The sequence below is a fragment of the Moschus berezovskii genome, chromosome 15 (assembly GCF_049115385.1).
Source record: "Moschus berezovskii isolate FMDL1 chromosome 15, NW_MosBer_1.0, whole genome shotgun sequence".
Lineage (NCBI taxonomy): Eukaryota > Metazoa > Chordata > Mammalia > Artiodactyla > Moschidae > Moschus > Moschus berezovskii.
The window spans coordinates 45,975,298-46,002,691 of record NC_142474.1 but is presented as its reverse complement, the minus strand read 5'-3'; the positions used below and the strand labels follow the sequence as shown (position 1 = coordinate 46,002,691).

General features: G+C 48.0%; 1 protein-coding gene across 3 annotated transcripts in view; it reads left to right on the top strand.

Moving 5' to 3' along the window:
* DTD1 (D-aminoacyl-tRNA deacylase 1) overlaps positions 1-27,394 on the top strand; it is an 86,768-nt gene that overhangs the window by 47,175 nt on the left and 12,199 nt on the right. For all 3 annotated transcript variants that reach the window (XM_088844032.1, XM_088844031.1, XM_055430498.2), the window contains one exon: positions 19,970-20,137. In XM_088844032.1, the coding sequence (XP_088700158.1) occupies positions 19,970-20,122 (153 nt within the window). In that variant the 3' untranslated portion in view covers positions 20,123-20,137. The remainder of the gene's footprint in view (positions 1-19,969; positions 20,138-27,394) is intronic.

Sequence of the window (27,394 nt, the reverse complement as noted above, 5' to 3'; positions counted from 1 at the left end):
CAGACCAGGACATCTCTGTCACAGAGCAAGTCCTAGTGGACACGGCCGGGCAGGACAGTTTGGTGATGAGCTTGATTTGTCCAGCCGGCAGGTATTGCGGAGTATCCCCTTGTCAGGCTGTTCTGACCGCAGGGACACTGCAGGGAGCAGGGAAGGCCTGGCACTCATGGAACTGCCGTCACGGTGGGGACGTGGCACGAGAAGCTGAGACAGGAATCCCCATGTGACACATGTCAGGCCTTCTCTGCCCACTGCTACTGGGGGCCACAGGTCCGTCCCTCAGGTCAGCAGGAAGGGAGATAATTAAGCAGCGTGTTTTACAGAAGGGGAGCGCGGTCAGTGCAGAGCCGCTCAGCCCCGCACATCCTGTCATCAGTCTTTTGAGCTCTCTGAGCCGCATTTTCTTCCATTTGAGCAGAGAGGCTTTTAGTCCCCAACCCGCGGAGCAGCAGTGAGGGTGCAGAGACAAGAGGTGCTTGTACAGCTCAGCACTCAGCGTTAGATGGAGACTCTATTACTCTCGTCTCTTCCATTATAGAGATGGTTTGGATGCTTGAAAAGCAACTTCAGCTGGAGGCAGCAGGAGGGAGGCCTCTTCCGGGAACAGGAGCAGTGGCCTCCCTCCAACCCAGCACCCACGAGGGATGCCGCAGAGCCCAGAGGATGCTCCCAGCGTGCCCCTGGTATACAGGGAGTGCTCAGCAGACCTGTTCTGCCTGTGCTTTTATGAATGTGGTGTATACCCAGGCTCTGTTGGCCTCTGTGTAAATAGCACACCTCCACTCATGAGCCTTTCTTAGAATTCTCCAGGTGAACTGTGGTGGGTGTCAGGTCCGGCCCCCGCAGTGCCTTTTCCCCAGCTCAGGACTACGAGTGTTTGAGCGAGTTGGGTCACCTGCTGGAACAGCCCCGTCTTGGGGGAAGGGGACGACAGCCTCTTGCCAGGTCAGACAGGATGGCCAGATGACACCTGTGGTCTCTACGTGTTTGTCGCAGATCTCCTCTGGTCTTCCCCACCATTCTGGTCATGCTGACCCCAGGGGCCAGCCCTTGATGGGAGGGTCCCGTGTGGTTGATTGAAATGCAGGTCACTGAGGACATTTGTAAGCGTGAACAGCCTGTTCCAGCAGTCTAGAAAAGAGTTACTGACTGTGCTCCCAGGTAGCTGTGCTTTTTGCTTGCTTTTCATTAAAAAAAAAATACCTGAGAAACTAGAGGAAAATCTTTTAACCAAAATAGAGCAAATCTTTAAAAAATGATTAAACATTACATTGAAACATTGAATACAGAAAACTATTTTACTCCTCTTAATGGAACGATTTTAATTTCTTATTTATAGTCTTTTCCAGATATCTACATAACCTTTATTTTGGCGTAACCACCACATACTTCTGATTAAAACTCTTCTTAAATATCTTCATTGAGGACGGTTCGTTTTTATGTTTATCAATTTTGTGTTTATATACTAGTTGTTAAATCACACTACTCTAAGTTACTAACTCTCCTTTATGGTTGGACATCTAGATTATCTTACATTTTTTCACAGTTGTAAGTAATCCAAAGTGAACATCTTTTTTCTAATAATGCTTTTTTATATAAGAGAAATTGTAAGAAATGAGTATGAACACATTTATGGCTCATATGTATAAGCAAGTCAGTAAAACTTCATCAGAGCACACATGGAATTTTACTGTTCTGTTCGGCTTTTCTAGGATTTGCTCATGTATTTGTTTTTAACAATAATTACACAGTTCAGCGTGACATCCTAGGAAGAGAGTACCTGGTGACAGGTGCCATGAACAAAGTTCCTCATGCTGTGGTAGTGAAAAAGCTGCTTCTGCTTTCCTATAATTTTTTTAAAAATTTATTTGTTTTTGACTGTGCTGGGTCTTTGTTGCTGTGCTGACTCTTCTCTAGTTTCAGAAACAGGGGACTACTCTCTAGTTGCAATGCATAGCCTTCCCATTCGCAGTGGCTTCTCTTACTGGGAAGCAAAGGCTCTAGGGCACGTGGGCTTCAGTAGTTGCTGCGCATGGGCTTGGTGTCTGGGGCTCCCGGGCTCTAGAGCACAAGTTCGGTAGTTGTGGCCCACGGACTTAGTAGCTGCACAGTCTGTGGGATATTCCTGGATCAGGGATCGAACCCTCGTGGCCTGCACTGGTAGGCAGGTTCTTTACCACTGAGCCAGCAGGGAAAGCCCTCCCGTAGTGTGTTATGGAATGTTGCTGACAGAGGTCAGTACATCAGTAAAGAACCTATTGGCTGTTTCATTTGTTAACTCAGTGACGCACAGGGTACCAGGTTTTCTCATCAGGGACTGTGAGCCCCAGAGAGTTACTGTCCCAGGGGTGTGCAGGGGGCTGTCCCCTGCCTGATGCCTCACGCACAAGACAGCACTCAGTGTCTGCCTGTGGCCAGAGGGGACCATGTCACCCACAAGCTTGGCCTAATGAATCAGTGAGAAATCCCCTGATCGGGAGTGCACAGCATTTAAAAACAGTGCGAATGGCTTCCCTTAGTAGGTTAGTCCTTGATAATTCATCCTGTCTTTGCTAGATCCTGGCGATGTTCTTTGAGCTTATTAGGCTTTTACAGTGATAGAGTTTTTGCTCTTAAGACTTTAGGCTTCTCCTTTGTCACGTGTGGTCAGTGGAAGGTTGGAACAAAAGAGCCGGGGGCTGCCCGTGTGAGCTGAGTGCTCTCAGGAAGGCCTTCTAGCGTGGAGGGTCCTGGGGAGCCACCAGGATGGCACCCCTTGGGACACAGGCCAGCACACAGGTCACTTAGGAGTTAGCACTTGCTCAACCTCAGCGCCCGAGATGCAGCAGTCTGGTTTTCTTTGGTAACATCTGCCGAGTGGGTGATGTTCTTTGCACTTGTTTTGGTCTCAGCTCCTAAGTAATCATCTGTAAGTCCTGCAGATTGCTGATTTGTGAGTCTATCAGATGAAATGCATCGAGTGCGTGGATGATTCCAAGAAGGAACAAAACCTACTCCATGGTCAATTTAAAGGACCTTTTAGAGTCATTTGTTTTGCGTACCACTCAAGGTCCGTCTAGTCAAGGCTATGGTTTTTCCCGTGGTCATGTATGGATGTGAGAGTTGGACTGTGAAGAAAGCTGATCGCCGAAGAATTGGTGCTTTTGAACTGTGGTGCTGGAGAAGACTCTTGAGAGTCCCTTGGACTGCAAGGAGATCCAATCAGTCCATTCTAAAGGAGATCAATCCTGGGTGTTCATTGGAAGGACTGATGTTGAAGCTGAAACTCCAATACTTTGGCCACCTCATGCGACGAGTTGACTCACTGGAAAAGAGTCTGATGCTAGGAGGGATTAGGGGTGGGAGGAGACGGGGACAACAGAGAATGAGATGGCTGGATGGCATCACTGACTCGATGGACATGAGTTTGAGTGAACTCCGGGAGTTGGTGATGGACAGGGAGGCCTGGCATGCTGTGATTCATGGGGTCGTGGAGAGTCAGACACGACTGAACGACTGAACTGAACTGAATGCAGTATGACGCCTGAGGTCCATTTTAAAGCCCCGTTATGTAACCTTATCATTGCTATAGGAGGCATTTCTCTATAATCATTTTAATCTGTTGCATAATAAATGTTTCGAGAACCTCTTCTTCAACTTCTGTGCCAAACGGTTTTTAGAATAAGTACTTGTATGTTCTTCAAAAACAGCACAGAGGTGAAGCAGAAGTGCTCAGAGAAGAGACCCTTTCATTGGTCTTTTGAGCCAAGACAGAGGGAAGGGCTGACCATCTTTTCACAGAAGAAAGGCCTAGTCTCCATTCTGGGGCCTCTGAGTCTCCCCATCTGTGTAGAACGTCCCCCCCTCACCCCCATAACAAGCTCCCCTTCCTTAATTTTAATTTTCTTGGCAATTCAGCCCCTCACATGGATGCCATTACCTATCTCCTGTTATAAATTCCCCTTTCCCCGCTTTCCAGATGAGGCAGATGTTGAATCCTGAGTGAATTAGGGAAGTTGGCTCATTTAGCAGATTTGGATGAAGACCCGAGGCCTACTGGAGGAGCCAAACTAGTGTCGATACTGAGGTCGTAGAGCCGGCGGCTACCGCGGGCCACGCTGAGTCCTCCGGGCCCCCCAGCCACCAGTGACTGGCAGCAGGAAGGTCTTAGATGTCTCTGCATTGGGGAGTGCTGAAGGGAATTGCACTGTTCTGAAGATGGGGATCAGAGGCAAAGCTGTCACTATTTCTGCTGGAGGACAGATGGGGTCTGGAATAAGTCAGGAGAGGAAATTGTCAGTAAAATGCTTTAAAGAACTGGCAAACTGATGTCCCCATCAGCACATGTCTTTGCCGTGTCCCTAAGGTTTTCCTCCCTGTCACTGCTGGTTCCTGTTCCCGCTACTAGTTTTTGTCCCCGAGCTCGAGGACGTGGCCCCAGCCTGGAGCAGGCTTGGCCTCAGCTGCCCACTGTGATCTAGAGGCCCCTTCCTGGATCCACCCCAACCCCACCCTTCATGCCTCTTGGGTTTCTTTTTTATTTGCTCTGATGTCCATCTTCAAGTCATCTTTTTTTTTTTCCCTAAGAAGAACGTTTGGAAAGTAAACGTTCTTAGAAATCTGAACTGTACATCTTGTCCTTACAGTTGACGGTTGGTTTGGATGAACACAGACGTGTAGGTTCAAATTCCTTCAGGATTCCCTAGGGTTTTCTCCTGCCTCTGGGGACGCTTGCAGATTGGTCCCATTTTCATCCCTCGGCTGGGTGGTAGCTTTCTTTTTTATTCCGGGGATCCTGTGGGGACCTTTCTCTTTGGTGTCCTGAAATTCCATTAAGATGTGTCCAGTTTTCATCTTGTTTATTAGTAATCCAGGATTTCATAAATCTCAATTCTCTAGCTTGCTTTTAGCTCTGGGAAGTTTCTTCCTCCTGTTGTTATTGTTGTTGTTGACTTTCACCCCTGTTTATTTTTCTGTTCTCTCTTTCTGGAAACCCTGGAGGTCACTTTATAGTTATTATAGGTTGTTGCTCTGTCTTAAACTTTTCCATTGTTTTCTGTGTCTTTTCTGTCATTTTTCTCCCTGGGACAATGACTGAACTTTATCTTCCGGCCCTTATACTGAATTTTAAGTTCTGATAGTCATGTTTTAAGTATCCACGAACTCTGTTTGTTGTTGTTCTGATTGCTGCTTTTTGATCCCAGCTAGTGTTTTTGTTTTGTTTTCTAACTTTGTTTTTAGGGGTATTGTGTCTTCTTTTCTTTTTTTCAGTTTTGTTGAGATGCAGTTAACATACAATATTGTATAAGTTTAAGGTGTATACCATAATGATCTGACTTACATACATCATGAAATGATGACCACGTTAAGTTTAGGAAGCATCTGTCATCTCATATAGATGCAAAATTAAATCAATAGAAAAAATTTTTTTCCTGGTGACGAGAACTCTTAGATTTAACTCTCTGAACAGCTTTCATATACAACATACAGCAGTGTTAATTGTATTCATGTTGTACATTATGTCCTGTTGCTTATTCATCCTATAACTAGAGGTGTGTGCCATTTGGCTGCCTTCATGCAGTCCCCCCAAATCCTTTTCCCCTGTGGTGACCACAGATCTGATCCCTTTTTCTTTGAGTTTGCTTTTGCAGTATAATTTCACCTATAGTGCAATGTTAGTTGGGGCTTCCCAGGTGGCTCAGTGGTAAAGAATCTGCCTGCAGTGCTGGAGACACAAGAGACATGGGTTTGATCCCTGAGACAGGAATATCCCCTGGAGGAGGGCATTGCAACCCACTCCAGTGTTCTTCCCTGGAGAATTCCATGGATCACAAAGAATGGGACACAACTGAAGTGACTGAGCACACATGCACAATGTTAGTTCCTGTTACACAACAGAATGATTAGATATTTCTATATGTTTCAAAGTTATCATATTTAGTTACCATTGGTCACCACGCAGGGTATTACATGATTCTTGACTATATTCTCCCTCATAACTCATGTATTTTGTAGCTGGGGACTGTGCCTTTTAATCCTCCTGACCGATTTCTTTCCTCCCCCAACCCTCTGGCAACCACCTGTTTGTTCTCTCTATTCATAACTCTGTTTTGTAATTTTTATTCATTTATGGTTTTTTAAGGTTCCACATACAGTTGAAATCAAACAGATTATGCCTTTCTCTGTCTGATTTATTTCACTTAGCCTAATTCCTTATAGGCTCATCCATGTTGTTGCAAGATTTCATCCTTTTTTAGGGCTGAATAATATTTAATTATATATACATATAATATATGTATACATGCACACATATATACACACAATGAAAATGTTGTATATGTGTATATATATCACATTTTCTTTATCCATTCATCTATGAGTGGATACCTAGGTTATTTTTGAATCTTGGCTATTGTAAATAATGCTGCAATGGATATAGGGGTGCATATATTTTTCCTAATAAGCTTTTTTGTTTTCTTCAGATAAATACCCAGGAGTAGAATTTCTAGATCATGACCAACCTAGATAGTATATTAAAAAGCAGAGACATTACTTTGCCAACAAAGATCCATCTAGTCAAGGCTATGGTTTTTCCAGTGACGAGTTGACTCACTGGAAAAGACTCTGATGCTGGGAAGGATTGGGGGCGGGAGGAGAAGGGGACGGCAGAGAATGAGATGGCTGGGTGGCATCACCGACTTGATGGACATGAGTTTGAGTGAACTCCGGGAGTTGGTGATGGACAGGGAGGCCTGGCGTGCTGTGATTCATGGGGTCTCAAAGAGTCGGACACGACTGAGTGACTGAACTGAACTGAGCTGAATAAGCTTTTTTGTTTTCTTCAGATAAATACCCAGGAGTAGAATTTCTAGATCATATGGTAATTCTATTTTTAGTTTTTCGAGGACTCTTCATACTGTTTTCCATAGTGACTGCACCAATTTACATTCCCACCAACAGTGTAAGAAGTTTTTCGTTTTTCCACATCCTTGCCAGCACTTGTTATCTCTGTTCTTTTTGATGACAGCCATTCTGACAGGTGTGAAGTGGTATCTCCTTGTGGTTTTGAATCACGGAGAGGGGTAGAGGGTTGAGTAGTATTGTCTTTTTAATGCCCTCTGAAAATATTGATTGGATTTTTAAACGTTCATTTCTGTTCACAGAATTATCTCTGCTCAGAGTCAGCTGTTCTGATCCTTCTCTCTTGAGCTGTGGGTGCTCCCCCAAGTGTCTGGATGCTCTTGGCTGTCGTCTGTACCTAGGGATGCTGACCCAAGTCAATTAGGTGGTTGGTTGGTGGGTAGTTAGTTTACAGGTAGGTCTGTTTGGTCTCCAGTGCTTCTGTTCCCTGGATCGGAGGCCAGTGGGGCACACAGCCTATGCACATATGTGAGCAGGAACCTCAGGAAAACAGTGCAGGATCCCTCATCGACCCAAGTTTTGAAAAGATCTGAGCAAGAAGTGGGAAAGGGTACTTAACCAAAGGGCAAATTGGAGAGAGTGTCTCCTGTAACATAAACCGAGATTTCACAGCAATTCTAAGAACGGTATTTTTGTTGTTTGTTTGTATTTGTTTTTAAAAAAGTTATTTTTATTTCTCAACCATTTCTCACACCAAGGGCATCTTGCAGTGTCTGGAGACCATTTTGGTTTTAACAGGTGGTGGGGGAGGGAGAAAGTGTTGCTGGCTTCTAGTGAGTAGTGGCCCGGGATGTGGCTCAACACCCTGAGACCCACAGAGCACACCACACAACAAAGGGTTATTGCTAGTTAGTGCTAGTCACTCAGTTGTGTCTGACTCTTGGCGACCCCGTGGACTGAAGCCCGCCAGGCTCTTCTGTCCATGGAGTTCTCCAGGCAAGAATACTGGGCAGAGCTGGTTGCCATGCCCTCCTTCAGGGGATTTTCCCAATCCAGGGGTTGAACCCACGTTTCTTGCGTCTCCTGCATTGGCAGGCGGGTTCTTTACCACTAGCATCACCTGGGAAGCTCTTTTAATTGGTGAAGAGATGGGAATTCTATTAAATAGGTTTTGACTTGCGCAGCCATAAATATTCCATAGCAATGCCTCAGAGTCAGTCAGTCTGTACAGAAAGTCTTGTAATGGATTGAAAGCCTCTTTTTTTGTGGACATTTAGATTGCTCCACAGTTTTTATTGCTGTAAAAAACCGATTCACTGAACACCCTTTTGTATGTATCTTTGTGCACTAAGCCACTTATTTTCCACAAGGTAAATTTTAAGAGGTGAAATTATTGGGTCAAAATGTGCAGACACTTATTGTGGGTTGCCAGATTGCACCCCTAAGGTCCAAACTAACTCTCCATCAGCATCATGTAATGTTCCTTTTCTTAAACCTTCATGAAGGCTGAGTATTATCATTGTTTAATCCTTGTCAACTTGGTGGATTCTAAATTGCATCTGATTGTTCTGTTTGCGTCAGTTTAATTGCTGGTAAAGTTGAGCTCTTTCTCATAAGCTTATTAGGCATTGGCATTTCTTCCTATGTAAAAAATTGCCTATGAACATGAATTTCAGATCCTGATTGATTCATTTCTTGTTTACATTTCTATTTTCTTCTTCACTGATTAGTTTTGGGACTTGCATAACTCAATTTTATTGGCTACATTACTTAATACAGTTTCCTTTATTCGTCTCTCAAGAGGATGGAATTCTATGAGTAAGTTATTTATGCATTTGTTTTTTTAAGGTTGGGAATGGCCATGATACATTCTGAAGACTTGCAAGTTTGGGGACACCCTGGTTGACTGGGAATGTTTGGGTCGTCATCTGTTGCCTTCAGGTTCTATAGGTGTCATCCCAGTGGCTGGTTGGCCTCCTTCCTCCCTTACCCACCTGTCTGTCTGTCATCATGCGGTCATCCTTTCATTCATGGGATACCCAGGTCACCAGTGCTTTACTGCTGCCTCTCTGCTGGCATTTAGTCATGTGGAAGAGAAGATGATGCTCTCTGTGTGGATTTCTCTAAATTTCCCTGACAGCTGGTCCTTCCAGGATACACTTGAGCCCGTGGGATGTCCTTCTGTAGTGTCTTTACTTATTGCTTTCTCAGTATCTGCTCTGATCTCGCCTTTTCTCCCTTCTTACACGTGACTTCCAAGTTTCTGCTGTCTTTGCTTATCATCTTTTCCTCTGTGTATTAGGATTACATGAATTGATTTTCCTGAGTCATTAATTTCTTTCCATAATATTGGATCTGTGGTTAACTATATCCAGTGTATGAGTTTTCTTTCTTAAATTTTAAATTGCCTATTCAAATAATTATGTGCATAATTGAAAATATTTAACACATAAAGGTTTGTAATAAAAATACCCTTTTTTGACCTGTTTTCTCTCGTCCTTATTCTCTTCCCCACAAGCAAGTACCTCTAACATACTTTAAGCTGTTTCTTTGGGTCCTTTCCCTCTTTATCCCTAAATAACAAACTTTTACCACTTCTTGATGTATTAAGTTCTGGCATTATTTATCTCACATTACTGTAGAGGAGGAATCTGCGCTGTTCACATCCCCCATCTTTCTAGTGTTGTGATATCATTTTAATTGAATCAGTAAATGGTTTTATGTTGCTGTGACCCCGTGACTGTGGTCACCCCAGGGCCCAAGTTATAACCTATGTTTTTTTTCTCTTTTCAGTCTTTTGCTTTTCTGGGAGTGTGTACTTATCTTTTCTTCTTGAGTTCCTGCTGAAAACACTGTTTTCTCCTCCTGCTCCCAGACCTCTGTTTCTAAGCATTATCTCTCTCTAGGCCCTTTCTGGGAGCCCCTCTGGAGCCCTCGCCACACCCCCCCACCCCCAATGTGGGCAGGTAAACCCCTGGCGGCTGAGCACCCTGGCTTTGACCTCTCTGGGTAGTGTGCCCTGTGTTTCTGGGGCCCATGTCTTCCTTTTTTCTGGATTATTATGTTGTTCCAGATCTGCTCTGTTGGCATTTGTGCAACATGTGAGACCAAGTGGGGCAGAGGAAAGGTTCCCCCCTCCCCTTTTTTAAGACTCTTGCAAATTGAAGAAACATTTTGAATCATTTAAAGAGCACTGTTAGTTTCAAATGCTCATGAAGAGTTTTCTGTTACCAATTATGCACTGGAATACCAAAGCTGAAATGGTTTTAGTGTCTCCTTAAACTTTGCTCCCTGATGATTAACCAGACACGTGCTGACAGTGAGCTCAGTATCAACTTCAGTTCGAGATGGATGTTGATTAAACTAGGCCCCTGTTATTTCTGCCTCCGAACAGCAGTGGCCCAGAGAGGTTAGCTGTCTCCCGTCACTCTGGAGATTTTCCAGTGAAGGAAGGGCCCAGGGTACAGGCATGAGGAGGGCTGTTGGGTCCTTTTTCCCAGTGGGGTAGGGAAGGGGTGGTCAATATAACAAAACTCTCAGACGCTGAAACTCATCGTTTGCCATGTATGTGGGCAACCAGTCTTCAGAGCATTCACCTGTATGATGAGATGTCACAGGACTGTAAACTGCATCCCTCAGCCCCTTGAATGGGGGGACCCTTGTCTCCACCGTGGCCCTCCAGTATCTCAGGTGCCGACTGGCGGAGAATGCGGGATAACACTGGCCAGTGACACCGGGAGTGTGCGCATGAGAACCTGGCTCATCCCCGAGCATCTGAAGCGCTCTGGTCTTGGTGCCCCCGAAGTGAGAGGCTTCGGTTCAGGTAGTTAATGTGGATAGTCTTCCCAGGGCGCTCAGGGAGGGTGGAAACCAGGTGGGAAGGGGGAGCCAGCGTGTGACCCCTGGGCACCCCCTGGGGGACCAAGGTCACCTCCAGAGGTGCTCTCCTTGGGACCAGCTGCCACCTGTGCTCCAGCCAGGCCTGCGGCGTCTTCAGGATGAAGGTGCAGATGCTCCGGCAGGAGGTCAGAAGTCATGGGCTGGCGGTCGGCTGTCCTAACCCTGCAGTGACCCCAACAGCCTCCGCTGTGACGATAGAGAAGCCCATGCCTGGGCTGGCCTCCATCCCACTATGTCCCAAAGCAAACCACCCAGTGTGTCACATTGCCCGCAGGGAAGGCTGGGTGGATTGGGGGACAGGCAGCTGAGTAGGACTAAGGCAGAGACAGCAAACACCCCACCCTCACCCACCATTCTGCATGCCTAAGGAGGGTTTTTGTAAACAAGGGGGAAATTAGAAAATAAAATTAGCTTGCATGATTTCAGATGGGAACGGATGCCTCCTTGCCTGACTTCTCCCCCCCGCGCTTTTTTAAATTCCCACGAAAACCTCAAGCAGAGTTAATAATGTATGAAAATTAGGTACCATGTGCGTACTTTACTTTGTTATGTTTTTACTAAGCAGCCAGTTGATTTAAAAATAACACAACACGACAGCTGACATAATGGCAGACGCCTTGGCGTGTATGGCAACATCCTCTTTGAATGTTGTCAGATTTTCCATTACACAAGGACACATTAAAAAAAAGAGGCTTTCAGAATTATCACATAATAGGAAATTATATCAAGTTACAGTTCGATAAAGCAAATTGCCCAACGCAAATTCCAATTTTTAAAGATGGCTCGGTCAGTTAGAACTAGTCCGCGGAAGTCGGTTTCTGCAGATTGTTTAAAATCCCACTGTAGACTCACACTTCTGTCTTCCTTGAGTTTCTCTAGGCTACTGGGGTTTGGCCTACTCTTCTTTTTTTTTTCAGGACCTCAGCAGTGCCCTGCCCCTGAGGTTTCCGTGGGCTGTCTCAGGGGCTTCGCGCTGAAGTGGGCGCCCTCTCCCAGGTTTCCAGCACCAGCCTGTGTCATTTCTCAATGGATCCCTGCCCATGGTGGAGGGGCTGCAGGCTTCTCTGGTCACTGTGCAGGGACCCGTGGCTTTCCTGCACCTCCATGGTGGGGCTGGATGTCTGCCTCCTGTGTGTGTGTGTGACTGCACCTGACCCCAGGAGGCTCGCCGTCGGTGGAGCATTGCTCTGCTCCACAGCGCGTCTTCCTTACTGTCTTGGGTGTGTTAATTAGCCAGCAAAACAGTCGTCTGGTGTCAGTGCATTTGGTGGATCTGCAGGGTGAGAGAGTGGTCAGCAGACTGGTTTCAGTGAGTTGGCATGATCAGGGCATCTTTCCTGGCGGCAGGAGTTGGTGGACCCAGGAAGGACAGCGAGCTTGTGGAGGGAAGGTTCTAGAGCTGTTGAGAAGGATTCATGGGCTGCTGGGTGTGGGGCATTTTGTCTCTTAGCTCCTGTCCTTACTTCTGAGGGGACATGCCAGCCATGTCCCCTGCTCAGCAGCTTCCTCGAGTTGCCCGCTTGTGCCTCCTGACGTCAGCAGGTGTGGACCAGCGTCTGTGGAGCCGTTGTTACCTCGTGGTGTTTTAAAACATAATTGCAGAGGAGACATTTGATCTCGATGACTTGCATCATAAGACTTTCTTGGAATCTTTGCAAGGGGTGAGTTGGAACAGAGCTTTTCCATCAACACCACGGTCGATAAAAATCCTAGTAACTGACTTCATGGGGCTTGAGCTTTTCTTTTGTTATTTCCTTCACTCTCTGATTAGATTTTGCTCATGTGCAGGACAGAACAGTCTGACAGGAAATAATCAGCATTAAAATATCTCAAGGACAAGACTGTACCTGGAACCACCCTTGTAAGGATGGCACAGGGTTGGTTTGCCCCAGTGCTAGGGTTGACCTCAGAAGCCCCTGTCCAGGTGAGCTTTGGCTCCTAAGGAGCCAGGTCGACAGGAAGTTCGGCTGGGAGTCTGGAGGCCTGGTGCTTTCCCCAGTCTGGCCGTGGCCTTGAGCTTGGTCTCTCAACTGACTCCACCCCTCAAAATCAATCTGGGAATAAGATGACCTGCTCTTGACTTCTCAGAATGCTCAAGGTGACAAATTGGTTGTCACCATCTAAGGGGCCATTTGTTTCCCTGGTGTGAAGACAGACTTTTAAGGGAGGAAATTAACATTTCAGGTTACATTCGTGGGCCCTTTGAGGAAGGAGGTGCTCCTTTTAGTCGGCTGTCGTCTAAAAGTGAAGAAAAGTTCTGAAATGGTTTTTGTGAGATTTGTGAGAACATACAGAAACGCTTAGAAGTTGTAATTATTCACACCTTTTTGTGAAATCGTGTTGGGAGCAAGTCTGAGGCACCGACTTGCTCCAGGAGGGACCCTTCCATCAGGGGTTCCTGGGTACCTGTTATATTCAGAAATGTAAAGAAATCACTTTTCTTGGTCCCTCCAGGACGGCTGCTCCCGCCTGCCAGCTGGGTGGTTGGACGTTCCCGAGAGGGGCAGGCGGGTGGTGGCAATAGCAAACACACCTCTCTGTGTCTCCCCCTTCACACCCTCCCAGCCGGGACGGGTATCCCCAGCCGCAGAGCTACACCCTCTGCTGAGCTTCTCCGGAAAGAACAGAATCTCAAGGCGGCTGGAATTCTGACTGCGTGGACCACGGTGCGAGTCTGGGAGCGGCTGGTGTCTGCGGCAGCCTGGAGGGGCTCCTTCATTTTGTGTTTTATGTCACCGTCCACTGGATGGTTCCACAGGCAGAAGGGATCCGGCTTTAAAGGTGTTCCAGCAGCGAGTGGTGGACTGCCCACCACCATGGCCATCTCCATCTCTGGTGACTCAGGGCTCCCATATGTCCCTGCTCCCCAGCCAGCTAGCAGAGGTCTCCACCTCTGTCTTGGGTGATGGTTACCCCAGCAGCTCCTTGTCCCACCTCTGATCCCAGCTGGGAGATGTCCTGAGTCCTGACCATACCTTGCCCTCCCTCTCTCTGCTTCCCCTGGCTCAGCCCTGACTTCCCTTGGCCTCTCTCTCCTCAGCCTCGTCCTCCGCAGCCCTTGACCTTCTGGTTCAGTTGCCTCATGCCAGGGGGGCCTGCACCGCCTGCACCCTCCCCTGTGAGTGTCCTGTAGTGAAGATGAATACAGAGGCAGTGCTGCCCAGAGTGGGCACACCTTCCCCTCCCTCCACCAGAGACTCCCGCCCCACCCTCAGCTCTGCTTCCTTTCAACCTTCCCCAAAATTGAGGGCCTGTACCCCACCAGCCCACCACACACTGGCCACCCCATATTCCCTGGTGCTGACTGCCTCTGGGGCTGCCCCTTGCTCGTGGCCGCCCCTTTTATCAGTGGACAGGCTGGAGCCACACTTGCCTCCCTCACCCTGGCCCACCTCTCCTGCTGCCGCTGATGGGCCTGTAGGCCTCTCCCGTGGTAAGTACCAGTGACCTCGAAGCGCTCCTCCAGGTCCTCATTGCTCTGGAGGCTTCCTCTTAGCCGAGTATCTAGTTCACTCACCTTAGGTTGGTCCTTCCGATTCTTCAGCCACAGGTAGAAACATTCAGTCACACTGAGGTCCTGCAGTGGCTTTTTGCTAAACCACTTAGGAGCAGGATCTGGGTCAGGGCTGGTTTTGTTTTCATCTGTCAAAAGGAAATGGCCCCAAGGTCCCTGTGTGTCTCCATCTGCGAGGCTGAGTGCAAAGGAGGGCAGCCACTTGGCCTACCATGAGCTTCGGGCAGGATGCTGGGGTTGCCAGTGTTGTAAGCTTCTCTACTTCAAAATGGGGTGGTGATAGTTCCTTTCATGCACACCCAGGGCTGAGAATAGGACCAGGCTGGAGTGGGGATCACCAGTTATTTGTGTGGTGGACATTCAGCCCAGAAAGCCAGGGTTATGTCTGATTCTCCCCTGTGTTCCTGACACCTTGGACAGGGCATGACTTGTAGCCATTGCTCATAAATTTCTGAACTGAAGCTTACAGATTAAGCAAGAAGGCCACGTGACTCCCTGGAGAGAATGTGGAGTTTGATGTCTAGAGGCCTGGGGTGTGGTCCCGTGTCTGCCTCTTGGATCCTGTCGATGACCCCTGAGAAAGCCTCACCTCCTGATGGTCCATTCTCCTTCACTTTGACAGGTGTGTGATGAGATGCTTTGCTGTCAGCTGATCGTGCTCCAGATGTGCCCACATGTAGCTGAAACAGTGAGGAACTTAGTGATCCCTGCCCCCCTCCAAGAGGACGGCTGATTCCTCTGGCTTGGCCCTGCCCTTGCCCCTCCTCAGGGCTTCTGTGTCCCCCAGATGCCCCCTCCTCATTCTGAGAACTGCCTCCATTCTGAGAAGTCTCATGCACTTATGTTTATTTGGGAGCAAAATGGTCCTCTGAAGTCCCCTGGAGCTCCCTTAGGTCCTCGTGACTGTGGCTCAGGCCCATGTGACAGCGGGCTCAGGGCCACTTCTGAGTAGAGGGAAGAGGAGGGATTGGATGGTGACTGTAGCTCAGGCCACCAGTGTGGTTTCTCCGGGGGATGCTGATAAGGACACACCTGTTAGTGGGCTGTTCAGAGCAATTGGGATCAGTTGGGCAGAGGTCCAAAGCCAGGAGCCTACTAGGGGGCTGTATCTACCCCAGTGACTTTACCTTTGCCCAGATGCATGCTTGAAAACAGAATGTGACTGCCCCGGTAGAGCTTAGGGAGCTTGTCCTCTGTGCTGTGGCCGCAGTCTCCACCCTGCCCTGATGTCTCATATGTGGTCACTTCACTCATTCTCTTGCCTGGTGCCTCAGGTCATGATCTCATTTGCAGGCCTTGTGATGGAGCATTGTGACCTTTGTATTCAACCAGCTTATTTGTATGTCAGGCACTTAGAGCATGATCATCTTGATTAAAAAGAAAGCTCTTTCTTCTCTCCGTGGATTTAAGCGTGAGTCAGGGAGGTTTGGGTCTAGAAAGTCCAGTCCTCTATTCTTTGCTACCAACCGCCACCCCGCCACCTTCAGAGATGCGGCGTGAGAGGAATGGGCTAACCTCGGGACGGTTACCTGGCCCCTGGGGGTGTCTTGGCCTGGAACTGCCTTTGGAAGGTTTGGATTTCACTTTGAGACACTAGAGCCTATATAGTTTGCAAACTGCTTTGCAATATGGACCTTCTCAGATGATTAAAAAAAAAAACAAGCAAACAGGGCTTCCCTGATGGTCCAGTGGTTAAGAATCCACCTGCCAATGCAAGGGACACAGCTTTCATCCCTGGTCTGAAAAGATCCCACATGCCATGGGGCAACTAAGCCAATGCACCGCAACTACTGAGCCCAGGAGCTGCAACTGCTGACGCGTGTGTGCCTGGAGCCTGTGCTCTGCAGCAGGAGAAGCCACTGTACACAGCCAAGACTGCCCCCTCCCCTCAGCCAGAGAAAGCCCACAACAGAAACGAAGATCCAGCGCAGCCAAAAATAAAATAAAAAATCTTTAAAAATGAAAAAACAAAGAAACAAAAAGCAAAAGTCCTCCATCGCGGCATTGTAGGTTGTGTCCCCACAGGCCTGTCGTGGTTTATATTTTCCTTGACGTTTGTGTCCTGATTAACTTGAAAGCCACGGCGTGCTACAGGAGTCTGTATACAGCACCCCTTTCTTCTTCTTTTTCTTTCTTATTTGTTTCCTCAAAAAAAGAGTCCACCGCTTTCTTGCCTTGAGATGTAAATTCCACATTCTGGCTGCATTGGATTCCAAGTTTTTCCGAGAAAAGGCTTAAATTTATTAGGTTAGTTCACAATGTTCTCGCAGAGAACGTTTACTCTGAGGCATGGAGCCATGTGTGGTCGGGGTTGTTTTAAGATAAATAATGAAAGAGTCAGCATGACATCCTTTACACAAAGTCAGGCTGTGCCTGTTGCTTCAGTAATTGTCACACGTGATCCACAAGCTTGGTCCAGGGCGGCGGGCACAGGGCAGGGGTGGAAGGTCACACGGATGCTCCTGCAGTTTCGCTCGGCGTCGCTGGCACCCCTGTGTCAGTGCAGAGTTGGATGGGCGATGTGGGGACCTGAGGACCCTTAGGAAGCCCGCTTCTACTGGAAAGTGTTTCCTGTCATCTGGCCAGGATCTGGTTTCTCCACAGTGGTAAAGAGTGGGAGGCAGATGACAGGATCACAAACAAGCCTTTGTGTATAATGGACTCTCAGCGTCTCAGAGCCTTGGTCTGCTTGTGTCGCTGGAGATGGCCACGTTGTTTTATACTTACCTTTAAAGAGGGGAACCAAACCCAAGAGGTCCTCTTTGGGGAATAAAAATCATGCTTTCTCAGAGGCTGGCTTGGAACGGAGTCACGGTTATGCAAGTATGTGTGAGTATCCATCTGCCTGCGGACATGTATATGTAGAACACACGTGTGTCAGCGTGCACACAGACACTGATGTGAGTATAAACTGCTGGCAGCAGCTTATCACAGCTCACTGCCGAATGCTGATTTCTAGATGTTTGGATTCCATAACCTAAGGACATGAAAAATAAGGAAGGGGGTCCCTTATGGATTGCCAACATCATGTTTTCTAAGGTCGTTAAACATTTTTTTTGGTGGTGGATGCTAACTAGACTTACTGTGATGATCATTTTGCACTATATACAAATACAGAATCACGTTGAACACCTGAAACTGATATAATGTTATATGTCATTTATGTCTCAGTAAAAATTATTTTAGTTGTAAGATACACAACATAAAATTTAACATCCTGCCCATTTTAAAGTGTATAGTTCAGTGTGGTTATATACATTCATGTTGTGCATCCAAGATCATTTTACAAGAAAAAGAGCTAAACAGATGGGCCCCATTTCCTGTCCTGAACATTTCATAGAGGAAAGAGCGCCAAAAGGGAAGCAAGGAAGGAAGGCTGGCATCTTGTGTGTGTATGCGTGTGTGCACACACCTAGTCAGTCAGTTGTGTTTGACTTCTTCTGACCCTCTGGGCTGTAGCCCACCAGGCTCCCTCTGTCCATGGAATTTTCCAGGCAAGAATACTGGAATGGGTTGCCTTTTCCTTCTCCAAGGGATCAAACCTATGTCTCCTTCATTGGCAGGCAGAGTCTTTACTCGTTGAGCCTCTGGGGAAGCCCAACTGGCATCTTGATGAAGGATGTTCCTTCCGCATCTGTGGTAGAAAAGCACAGAGAAGAAAGTAATCATTTATGGAAACATAATAGTGCAGAGGGACAGAGGGCAGGGAGCTCTGTGTAGCGTTTACTCAGATGTGTAAAATGCTAGCCTTCTTGTTTCGCCATTACACCTAAAACTAATATAATGTTGCCTGCCAATTATATCTTAATTAAAAAAAAAAAAACTTGCTTGTGTCTTCTCTGCCTAAAACCATTCTGCTCACAGCATCTGTCCTTGAGCTGTTTGTTACCAGGCCACGGCAGGTCATGGAGCTCGGGCTGGAGGAGCTCAGCGTGGCTTCTAAGCACACAGTTCAGCAGTGGTATTTCTTCACAGTCAGACTTTGCTGATGAAGGAAGCCATGTGTTCATTTATGTCCTGGCACGAGTCTTATCATTGTTGGTCTGAGTGCCAGTAGCAAGCATTTCATGTCTGGCAGTGGTCAGCAGCCCTGTTCTAGAGCTGGTTTTGTTTTTGTAGAAGTTAAGCCAACGGTTACAGTTGGAGCCTGTATGTATTCATTCTACTGTGATACCATGTTCTATCTACTCTTTCTCCTCGAAGTTAACTAGTGAACTGACTTTGGTTTATACTCTCTAAGCCCCTTTTACATCTGCTGAAATCCTGCCGTTAAGGCTTCTGAAACTGACATTGGTTTGTATTGACTATAAACTGGGTTTCAAGACTTATCCACGTTGATCCGTGTCCATCTGCTGTAGAGGATCACTCTGTGTGACTGTGCTATGTTCTAGTTGTCTGTCCTCCTATCGGTGGACATCTGGGTTGTTTCTAGATTCTTGCTGATAGGTTAACACCACAGTGCCCACGCCAGGGAGCCTTTCCTGCATGCACAAGAGGGAGTTTGTCCCAGGGAGCTTTCTGGGAAGAGAGTCAGCAGGTCAAAGGGGAAGAAAAGGCTTTGTTCACAAAACTGAATTCCCTGCTTAACCAACCCTGCTATTTACTGCCTTTGTTCAGGCACCTGGAGTGGGAGTAGGGGGACAGAGAATATTAAGTCAACCAGTAATAAATTTGATTTTCTGGACCAAATTGAAAGTTGCTGATTGTTGATCTGTCTAAAGGTTTAGCTCAGAGTCTAAGAATAGTAAAACAAGGATCTGGCAGGTTGCTTACAGTGAATTTTCTTCATGTCTCTGAGCTTGGGGCAGAGACCAGTGGGGAGCAGCCAGCCCTTCAGGTTCCCCCTTTTCCACGTGAACAGGAAAATGTTTGCAGACTTGGCCTGGGAGGCCCATGAACCTGGGTGTTGCCGTCTGTCAGGCTTTGTCACAGATGGCTCTTCTGGTCCAAGAAAATCCTCTGGCCACAGCTTGGTCCATCTCCTCAGATGAGTTTCTCAGCACGCCTTTCTGGAGTGCTGGGCGTTGCTCAAGAGTTTTAGCGGATCTGTCTTCCCACCATCTGGTTGTGGTCTCCGAACAAGCAGGGGAGGCACCCAGAAGGGCAGAACGGGCCTCGGGTGGCCTCAGGTGGCCTGGGGGACATGTGCAAGGGCCCTGTGGCAGCATCTCCAGGTAGCTGCCATGCAGCCCACTGCAAACTCCAGGGCCTAGGCCACGGATGAGTCTCAGGACAAACTGAGAGCCAAGGGGATGTCTACATGCTTTGTGTCACAGCTTCTCTTACCTTCAGCAAATAGGAGAGTGAGCTTATCTAAAGAGCTTATCACTCTTTAGAAAACAGTGAACAGGAAGACAGTCTGCCCGTGAGGAAAAGCTATAGAGCCATGAAAGAAAAAAATAGCTAAACTATAGACTAAAAGCCTTTTCTGCTCAGCCTGTCAGAGCAGCCTATGAGTGGACCCTTCCCGCACACCCCGGGACAGGCTGAGCTGTGGGGAGGGTCTGACGGAGATCAGACGTCTGATGCATCTGGTGTCGGATGGATGGACACCAGGTATGGGATCTGGTGTGTCAGAGCCAATGCGATACCCCACATTATCAGACAGAAATCGTTGTCCGTGGTTGCTGCCTGTGAGGTCATTGGTGTTTTGGATGCACAGGCATGAATTTACATTTGTAAAATAATTCTTTCTTTCTTTTTTTTAATAACCAGCTGTCAAAGCTTGAAAAGCAGCAGCAGAGGAAAGAAAAAACCAGAGCCAAAGGACCTTCCGAGTCAAGCAAGGAGAGAAGCGCTCCCCGCAAGGAAGACCGAAGCGCCAGCAGTGGGGCCGAGGGGGACGTGTCCTCAGAGCGGGAGCCGTAGGTGGGCTGGACACAGGTAGGGTGGCCTCCTTGGGCTGAGTGGTCTTCTTATGTGGGGGCACCAGTCAGGGATGGAGGATGGGACGGCTTGGGGCAGTTGGCTTTACGGACATTCACTTGTGGACGCCTTAAATCCTGCTGCCCTTCAGGATGGAAAGAAGAGCTGAGATACACCCACATCAACTGACCGCTGTGGTTCTTAATGCTACTAGAGTGTCCCAGAGTTGAGCTCCCACTTCCACACTTTCCTGTTGGGAGCTGTGTGTGGGGGAGTTATAGCCGGCACCCTGTGCAGCCTCTCACCTGTCATCCTTCACTGCACTCCCCTGGCGCTGCCTGCTCATGTTCCAGGGGGTTCCCTGTAGCTTTGAGTCCAACTCCCTGCCTAAAGGTCATGGGCTTGTTGTCCCTGCTGCCTGATGGCCCTTGACTCAGCTTGATTCCCTGTGAACACGTCACTTGCCAGCATTCACTGGTGCAGGGAGAAGCATGGGAACTGTCTGGCCACATGTCAGCCAGTGTACTGGCGTGGGGGTGTGGGGGGACACAGGTGAGACTCCAGGGAATAAGGGGTTGAGGGACAGGACCTTGAGGGGCCGGTGGAAACAGGGCAAAGGGGGCAAGGGCACGGAGCTGCCCAGCTGAGAAGAGAGCAGGTGTGCGTGTTGGGGCGGCCTGAACATGTGGGCGCAGGCAGAGGCTGGAGAATGGGCACATAGGCTGCTATCCGGATGCTTGTCTGAGGCAGCCCAGAACAGTCCAGGCTGTGGTGAGTCTAGTGGACAGTTCTGAGCCACCTGGGTTTTGTCCTGGGGTCCCAGGGAAGCTCTGAGAGCCAGCAGGTGCACAAGTGACACAGTCAGGTTCCATTTTAGAAAGGTGACCCCAACAGCCCTAGAGAGCAGGCTGAAGGTGACAGGCCAGTGGTGAGGCAGCTGCAGACTGCACGGGATCAAGGGCTGGGTGTGCGGTTCGGAGCCTTTGGCCTGTAAACTGTGGTTCAGATCAAGTCTGCCTGTGGGTTCACCCTGGAGATACCACATAGAGAACACCTGGGACATGGCTTCTGCCTCTGGAGTGGGGTGCCTGGGGTCTGCCTGTGGAATGTCTGTTAGGATGCCCGCTGACAGCATTGGGAGAGAGTGACCTGAACCCACAGGCATGGCCAGGCACTGTGGAGCCGGCTCGCAGACAGGCAGGACGGGGATCTCGGAAGAGGTGGGGTTGCTAAGCCATGTTGTGAGGGGGCCATGCGGGACGGTCAGTCCGGTAGGTCCTGTTGACTTGGCCCAGGCTCTGTGTTTTGTCAGAGCGTCACTATGGGGAGGTGACAGCCATGTCTACTGATCTGGGCTCACGTGTGTCACACGCTCACGTGAACATGAAGCCAAAGTTGGAAGGGAGTCTCTTCATGCTCGGCCTCATTTATCATCATCACAAACCCCACCTTGTTCTGGATCTTGATGCTCTGACCTAAAGCCATTGTTTTTTATTCATGAACTGAAACATTGGTATGAGTTTTGTTGTTGTTCAGTCACTCACTCGTGTCCAACTCTTTGCAACCCCTATGGCCTGCAGCATGCCACGCTTCCCTGTCCTTCACTATCTCCTGGAACTTGCTCAAACTCATGTCCATTGAGTTGGTGATGCCATTCAACCATCTCACCCTCTGTCATCCCCTTCTCCTCCTGCCTTCACTGTTTCCCAGCATCAGGGTCTTCTCCAGTGAGTCAGTTCTTCACATCAGGTGGCCAGAGTATTGGAGCTTCAGCTTCGGCATCAGTCCTTCCAATGAATATTCAGAGTTGATTTCCTTTAGGATTGATTGGTTTGAGCTCCTGCAGTCCAAGGGACTCTCAAGAGTCTTCTCCAACACCACAGTTCAAAAGCATTAGTTCTTCAGCGCTGTTTTCTTTATGATACTCTCATATCCGTACATGACCACTGGAAAAACCGTAGCTTTGACTATGCAGACCTTTGTTGGCAAAGTAATGTCTCTGCTTTTTAATATGCTGTTTAGGTTTGTCACAGCTTTTCTTCTTTAAAAAACACATAGCACAGGGCAAGTGTTTTTTAATTTCATGGCTGCAGTCACCATCTGCAGTGATTTTGAAGCGCAGGAAAATAAAATCTAGACACTGCGTCCACTTTTTCCCCTTCTATTTGCCATGAAGTGATGGGACCGGATGCTATGATCTTTGTTTTTTGAATGCTGAGTTTTAAGCCAGCTTTTTCACTGTGCTCAGAAGGGAGTCTTCTGAACCTGAAATTTGAAATTTGGAGTATAAGTAATGTTCGGTATTCATGAACACACAGTAACCTTTTATGTGGCATATATGTGTAAAACTTCCATTTCCACCTCTTCCAAGACCCGATGAGGACTTGATCATCATTGATATGGTCAGTTTTGTTGTCAGAAATACCGCTACCACCTCTGACTTACAGTCTGTCCAGAAATCCTAAATCCAGTGGTGACAGGCCACATAAAGGCAGTGTGCAGGGCAGCTCTTGAAGTTAGTTTTCTGATTATGCTAATTAAGTGGGTACAGTCGTGACTCAGAACTTCATCAGGTTCTTACCCGCATCCTACCAGTTTCTGTGTGACAGTGAGTAAGTTATGTCATTTCTGCTTACTTGGTTTTTCTTCTATGAACTAAGTGAGTTCAGCGATGGTGGAAAAGGTGGTCAGACATGAGCCACCACGCCCAGTGGATGGGGACCCCGTGTGGGTGAGACTGCTGTGCAGGGTGCCTCCAGGTCCCCTCAGTAAGACGTGGCCACCAAGATGTGGCAGAGCCACTGAGGGGTGGTCTCGCCTGCCCTGGGAAGGTGTGAAGGAGCTCCATTGGGTCCCTTGGGCCAATTGTGGGTCTCAGTGGAGGGGAGGTGAGCCCCAGAAGCTGAGTGGTCAGCTGCGTCCAGGCAGCAAGGTGTCTCATGGCCTCAGCCCTTGACGAGCACTGACAGGCCTTGCAGGTCTTGGCTGTGACTTCCGTCAGGTGTCTGGGTGAGCCTTGAGGGATCTGTGGTGCTAGAGACCTAGGTGTGGCCAAGTTGACCAGGGTCCCTTGGGACCGCGTGTGGGGCCCAGGTGCTGGCACTGTAGGAGACAGACTCACTGAGCCTTTAGGATCCAGCCGCTGCTGCTCGTGGCATGGAGGCTCTTGAGGCAGTGTAGACGGGTCCATGAAGATGTCAAAGCCACATTTATATGAATGTAACTGCAGCTGCTGGGTTTTGGACCAGGAGCATGAAGTGAAACCTCCTTTCCTGACCGTTTAAGATGGGGGTCCAGCTGCAGTTATTCACACCAGAGATGGTGGCAGAGACCCTGTGGCTGGTGCAGGTGTGAATTGAGGGGGAGTCCTCTGAGACACCCACACCAGGCGAAGACCAGGGGTTGCTTCCAGATTTGTAGACCCTACAGGGGTCTCCACAGGTGTATTGGGGGTTTGCTACCTGTGGGCCTGTGCTGCCCCTTCTCCTGAAATGTGTCATCCCAGCCACTCCTCCCAGAACTACCACCCAGTGTCCAGAAGTCTGTAAGAGCTGACAGGTGGTGACAGATGGAAGGTGACTTTGCCATTTACCTTGCTCTCCAGGAAAACAGTCCCCCTACCTCCCCACAATGAGGGGAGCTGTGGTTTTCATTTGCTGTGGGCTTCATTTACTTTTCTTTAAAAGCAAGTGCCCTCAGGAGCATCACAGGCCTGAAGGGGAGCAGCTCTGAATTTCTGACACTTGAGAGAGAAAGAAAAGGCAAGAGAAGATGGAGTGAGAGGCTGCAGGATCTCGGGCAAGTGTTTCTTTGAAAATAGGCGCAAACCCCCTTGGTTCAGAGGACATTCCCAGGGTGTCACCGTCTCACTGTTATACAGGAGACATTCCTTATCTCACCTAATGGACTTGAAACTGCTAAAATCAGCTCCTCTTTTGTCCTCTGTCCTTTTCTTCAGGCTCCTCACTGTTCTAGGAGGATCCAGGTTTTCCTGTGAGGCCACGGCTCAGTTACCCTCTTTCTGGCCCATGGCTAAAGGCATCAGGGCTGCTGCTCATGAAAAGAGTGTGGTTTCCACTTGGGACCACAGGCTGCAGTGTTCCCTCGTTTGAGCATCGACCCAGCTGCCACTGGGAGGGTGAGAGAGGCACTCCTGACCAGCACCCGCATTTCTGTCCTGAGGTTTCAGCCCTCAAAACCAAACAAGGAGTGTTTGGATGCTGCCATCCGTGTGCTTTTCCAGCTTAACCTTTGTCTGCATAGTGAGACGAGTCCTGGCAGAGCACTTTTCTCTCTAAGGCGCTAGAGCAGGTGTGTGTGTGTGTGTGTGTTTGTGTGTGTGCTCTGTCGAAGACTATCTTGTCACTTTTTGCTGCTGTTTCCCTGGTGAAGGTGGGATCTCTCATTCCTGAACTTTACTTTGCTTCCCTGTGTCAGCATTCTTGTCACTTTTTCCATCTTGTGCTGGTGTTTCATGGTATAAGACACTCTGTGCCTGCGACAGTTTTTTTATTTTATTTTTTTTACTGTAAACAACCTTTTTCCAGTGGTTTCCCTAGAGTTTGCAGTATACATTTTCCCCCAATCTGAGCCCATGCTCAGACAACCTGGCCACCTTATTTGCACAGGTGCCTCACGGCAGCGGCTCCCAGACCCTGGCGATGCTGTGTCGCTCATGTCACCCTCCATGTGTTCCACAGCCCAGCGCATTGTTACCTATTATTATCTTACAAATACTGTTTTTTTTTAGATGGACCAAGAATAAGAAAAAGAACAGATCTGGGGACTTCTTTGGTAGCCCACTGGGTAGGGCTCGTGCTTCCACTGCAGGGGGTGTGGGCTCCATCCCTGGTCAGGGGATACGCTGCCTTTCATTATGTGAATCCAAGTTTCTGACCTGTGTTGTGTTTCTTCTGCCTAAGAACTTCCTTGAGCATTTCTTGTGGATCAAACCAAGCTTCCGTTTCCCTTTCACTTTTGAAGGATAGTTTTGTTGGTATAAAATTCTAGATTGGTGGTGGTTTTGTTGCTTGAACATTTTAGATATTTCATTCCACTGTCTCCTTGCTAGCATAGTCTCTCCTGAAAAGTCCTGTGTAACTCACAGTCTTAGTCTGCTGCAGGTAACGTGTGCCTCTCCTCCCACTCCGCCACAGCCTCTTTCAAGATTTTCTCTTCATTTTTTGCAGTTTGCTTATGGTCTGCCCCAGTGTGATTCTTGATGGGTATGCTCTGAGCTTCCTGGGGTCTGTGATTTGCTGTCTGGGCTGTTCTTGGACATCATTACTTCTCTGCTCTTTCTGCCTTCTCCTCCTGGAATCTGGTTTTGTGTATGTTACCCCTTGTTCAGTTTCCCCAAGGTTCTTGGACAGTCAGTTCCTTTCCCCCTACTCCTTTCTCTCTCTCTTGGCAGTTCAGTTTGGAAGTCTGTGTTGACCTTCTTCAAGCCCACTGACTTCTGGGACTGATGAGCCCACAGGAAGCTCTCTCCCTTTCCTTTCGATCCTTTCTGGAGCTTCTGTCTCTCTGAATACATTACCTGTCTTTTCTCAAGTGTTGTCTACTCTTCCCAGTAGAGCCCTTAGCATATTAATCGTAGCTACTTTTCCTTATCTGACAATTCCAGCATCTTGTTTTAAATATCTAAGCCTCATTCTGATGATTGCTTTGGGTTTCCTGAACTTCTGGAATCTATAGATGCATGTCTTTCAGTACATCTGGGAAATTTTAAGGAGTGTTTCTTCCAATGTTATTTTCTGCCCTGTTTTCTCTCCTCTTCCTGGGAGGAGGTTATTGGTCCCAAACCACAAGTGTTGTTCTGGCTTTTGTTATACAGGATGCAGATATTATACAGGAGCAGGCATATTATGTCACTTTACTGGCAGGGGGTTTGGATTTACTTCCTGCCCAGGCTTCCACCTTAGTTGCCTTATTTATTAGAAACAAATCGGCAAGACTCTGACCATAATAATTGATTCTGCTTATTGCTCAAGTGCAGAGCTAAACTTGCTGATAACCTGGATTGTGCAAATACAGTAGACACTACTTGCCTGTGGATATTTAAATGCAAATTAATTAAAATTAAATGTAAGTTTAATTTCCTTAGTCACAGTAGCCACATTTCAAGTGCTCAGTGGCTACAAGCAGCTGGTGGCTGCCACGCTGCACGGAGCTGATAGACAACAGTCTGTCACTGCACAAAGTCCCTTTGGGTGGCACTAGCTTAGAGGGCGGAGAAGGCAGTGGCAAGCCACTCCAGTAATATTGCCTAGAAAATCCCATGGATGGAGGAGTCTGGTAGGCTGCAGTCCGTGGGGTCGCTAAGGGTCGGACACAACTGAGTGACTTCACTTTCACTTTTCACTTTCACACATTGGAGAAGGAAATGGCAACCCACTCCAGTGTTCTTGCCTGGAGAATCCCAGGGATGGGGGAGCCTGGTGGGCTTCCGTCTATGGGGTCACACAGAGTCGGACACGACTGAAGTGACTTAGCAGCAGCAGCAGCAGCTTAGAGGGATCAAAGTAAGGTTTTTGAGACCGTCATCTGAGCCACTGTAGGTGTGGTTAAATATGAACAAGTATGCATTAGAAATATGTGGGGTAGAATTTAAGGCAAAAAATAAAAACTAACTGCTGTCAGAGTTTATTCTTTCCGTGATCAAATGACATCAGTTTTATTTTTTCCCCTGCTTGTCATATTAGTTCATACCAAGCTTTCCTTTCTCAGTTAGAAATTACACCATCGTCCCTATGTGCTCAATGCCAAGCCAGGACCCACAGGACTCATGCACAGGAAGAGTGTCTGCTCTGAGAGTGTGCCACAGGCCTTACTGGGGTCCCTAACATGCTAGATGGGCAGCATGAATCCTTCATCGATAACACTGACCTCCTAGTAGCTTATGTTTTTCATGGAACAGCCTTCTTTTTGTATGTCAGTGAACTCATGTTAGTTTCCAGCCGTGACCAGAACTAAATAAAAATAAATGAAACTAGGTTCTTTTGACAGTGGTTTGGAGAGCAGGTCTGTGGTATGTATGTTCTGACTCTGACACTCACATCTTCTGGTTGCTCAAAAGGCTTAAAACCAGAAACAGATCAGCTGGAAGTCAGCATTTTTGAGAGACTCAGGGTTTATACAGGCTGTTGAAGGAGCCCTTGCTCCTTACCCTAGCCTCTCTCCCACCCCACCGGCGTTTGAAGGCAGTGAAGGAGAACCCACCCCAGCAGCTTCTTTCATAAGGTCTTGAAATAGTGGTGCCAAGTTATTAGATAC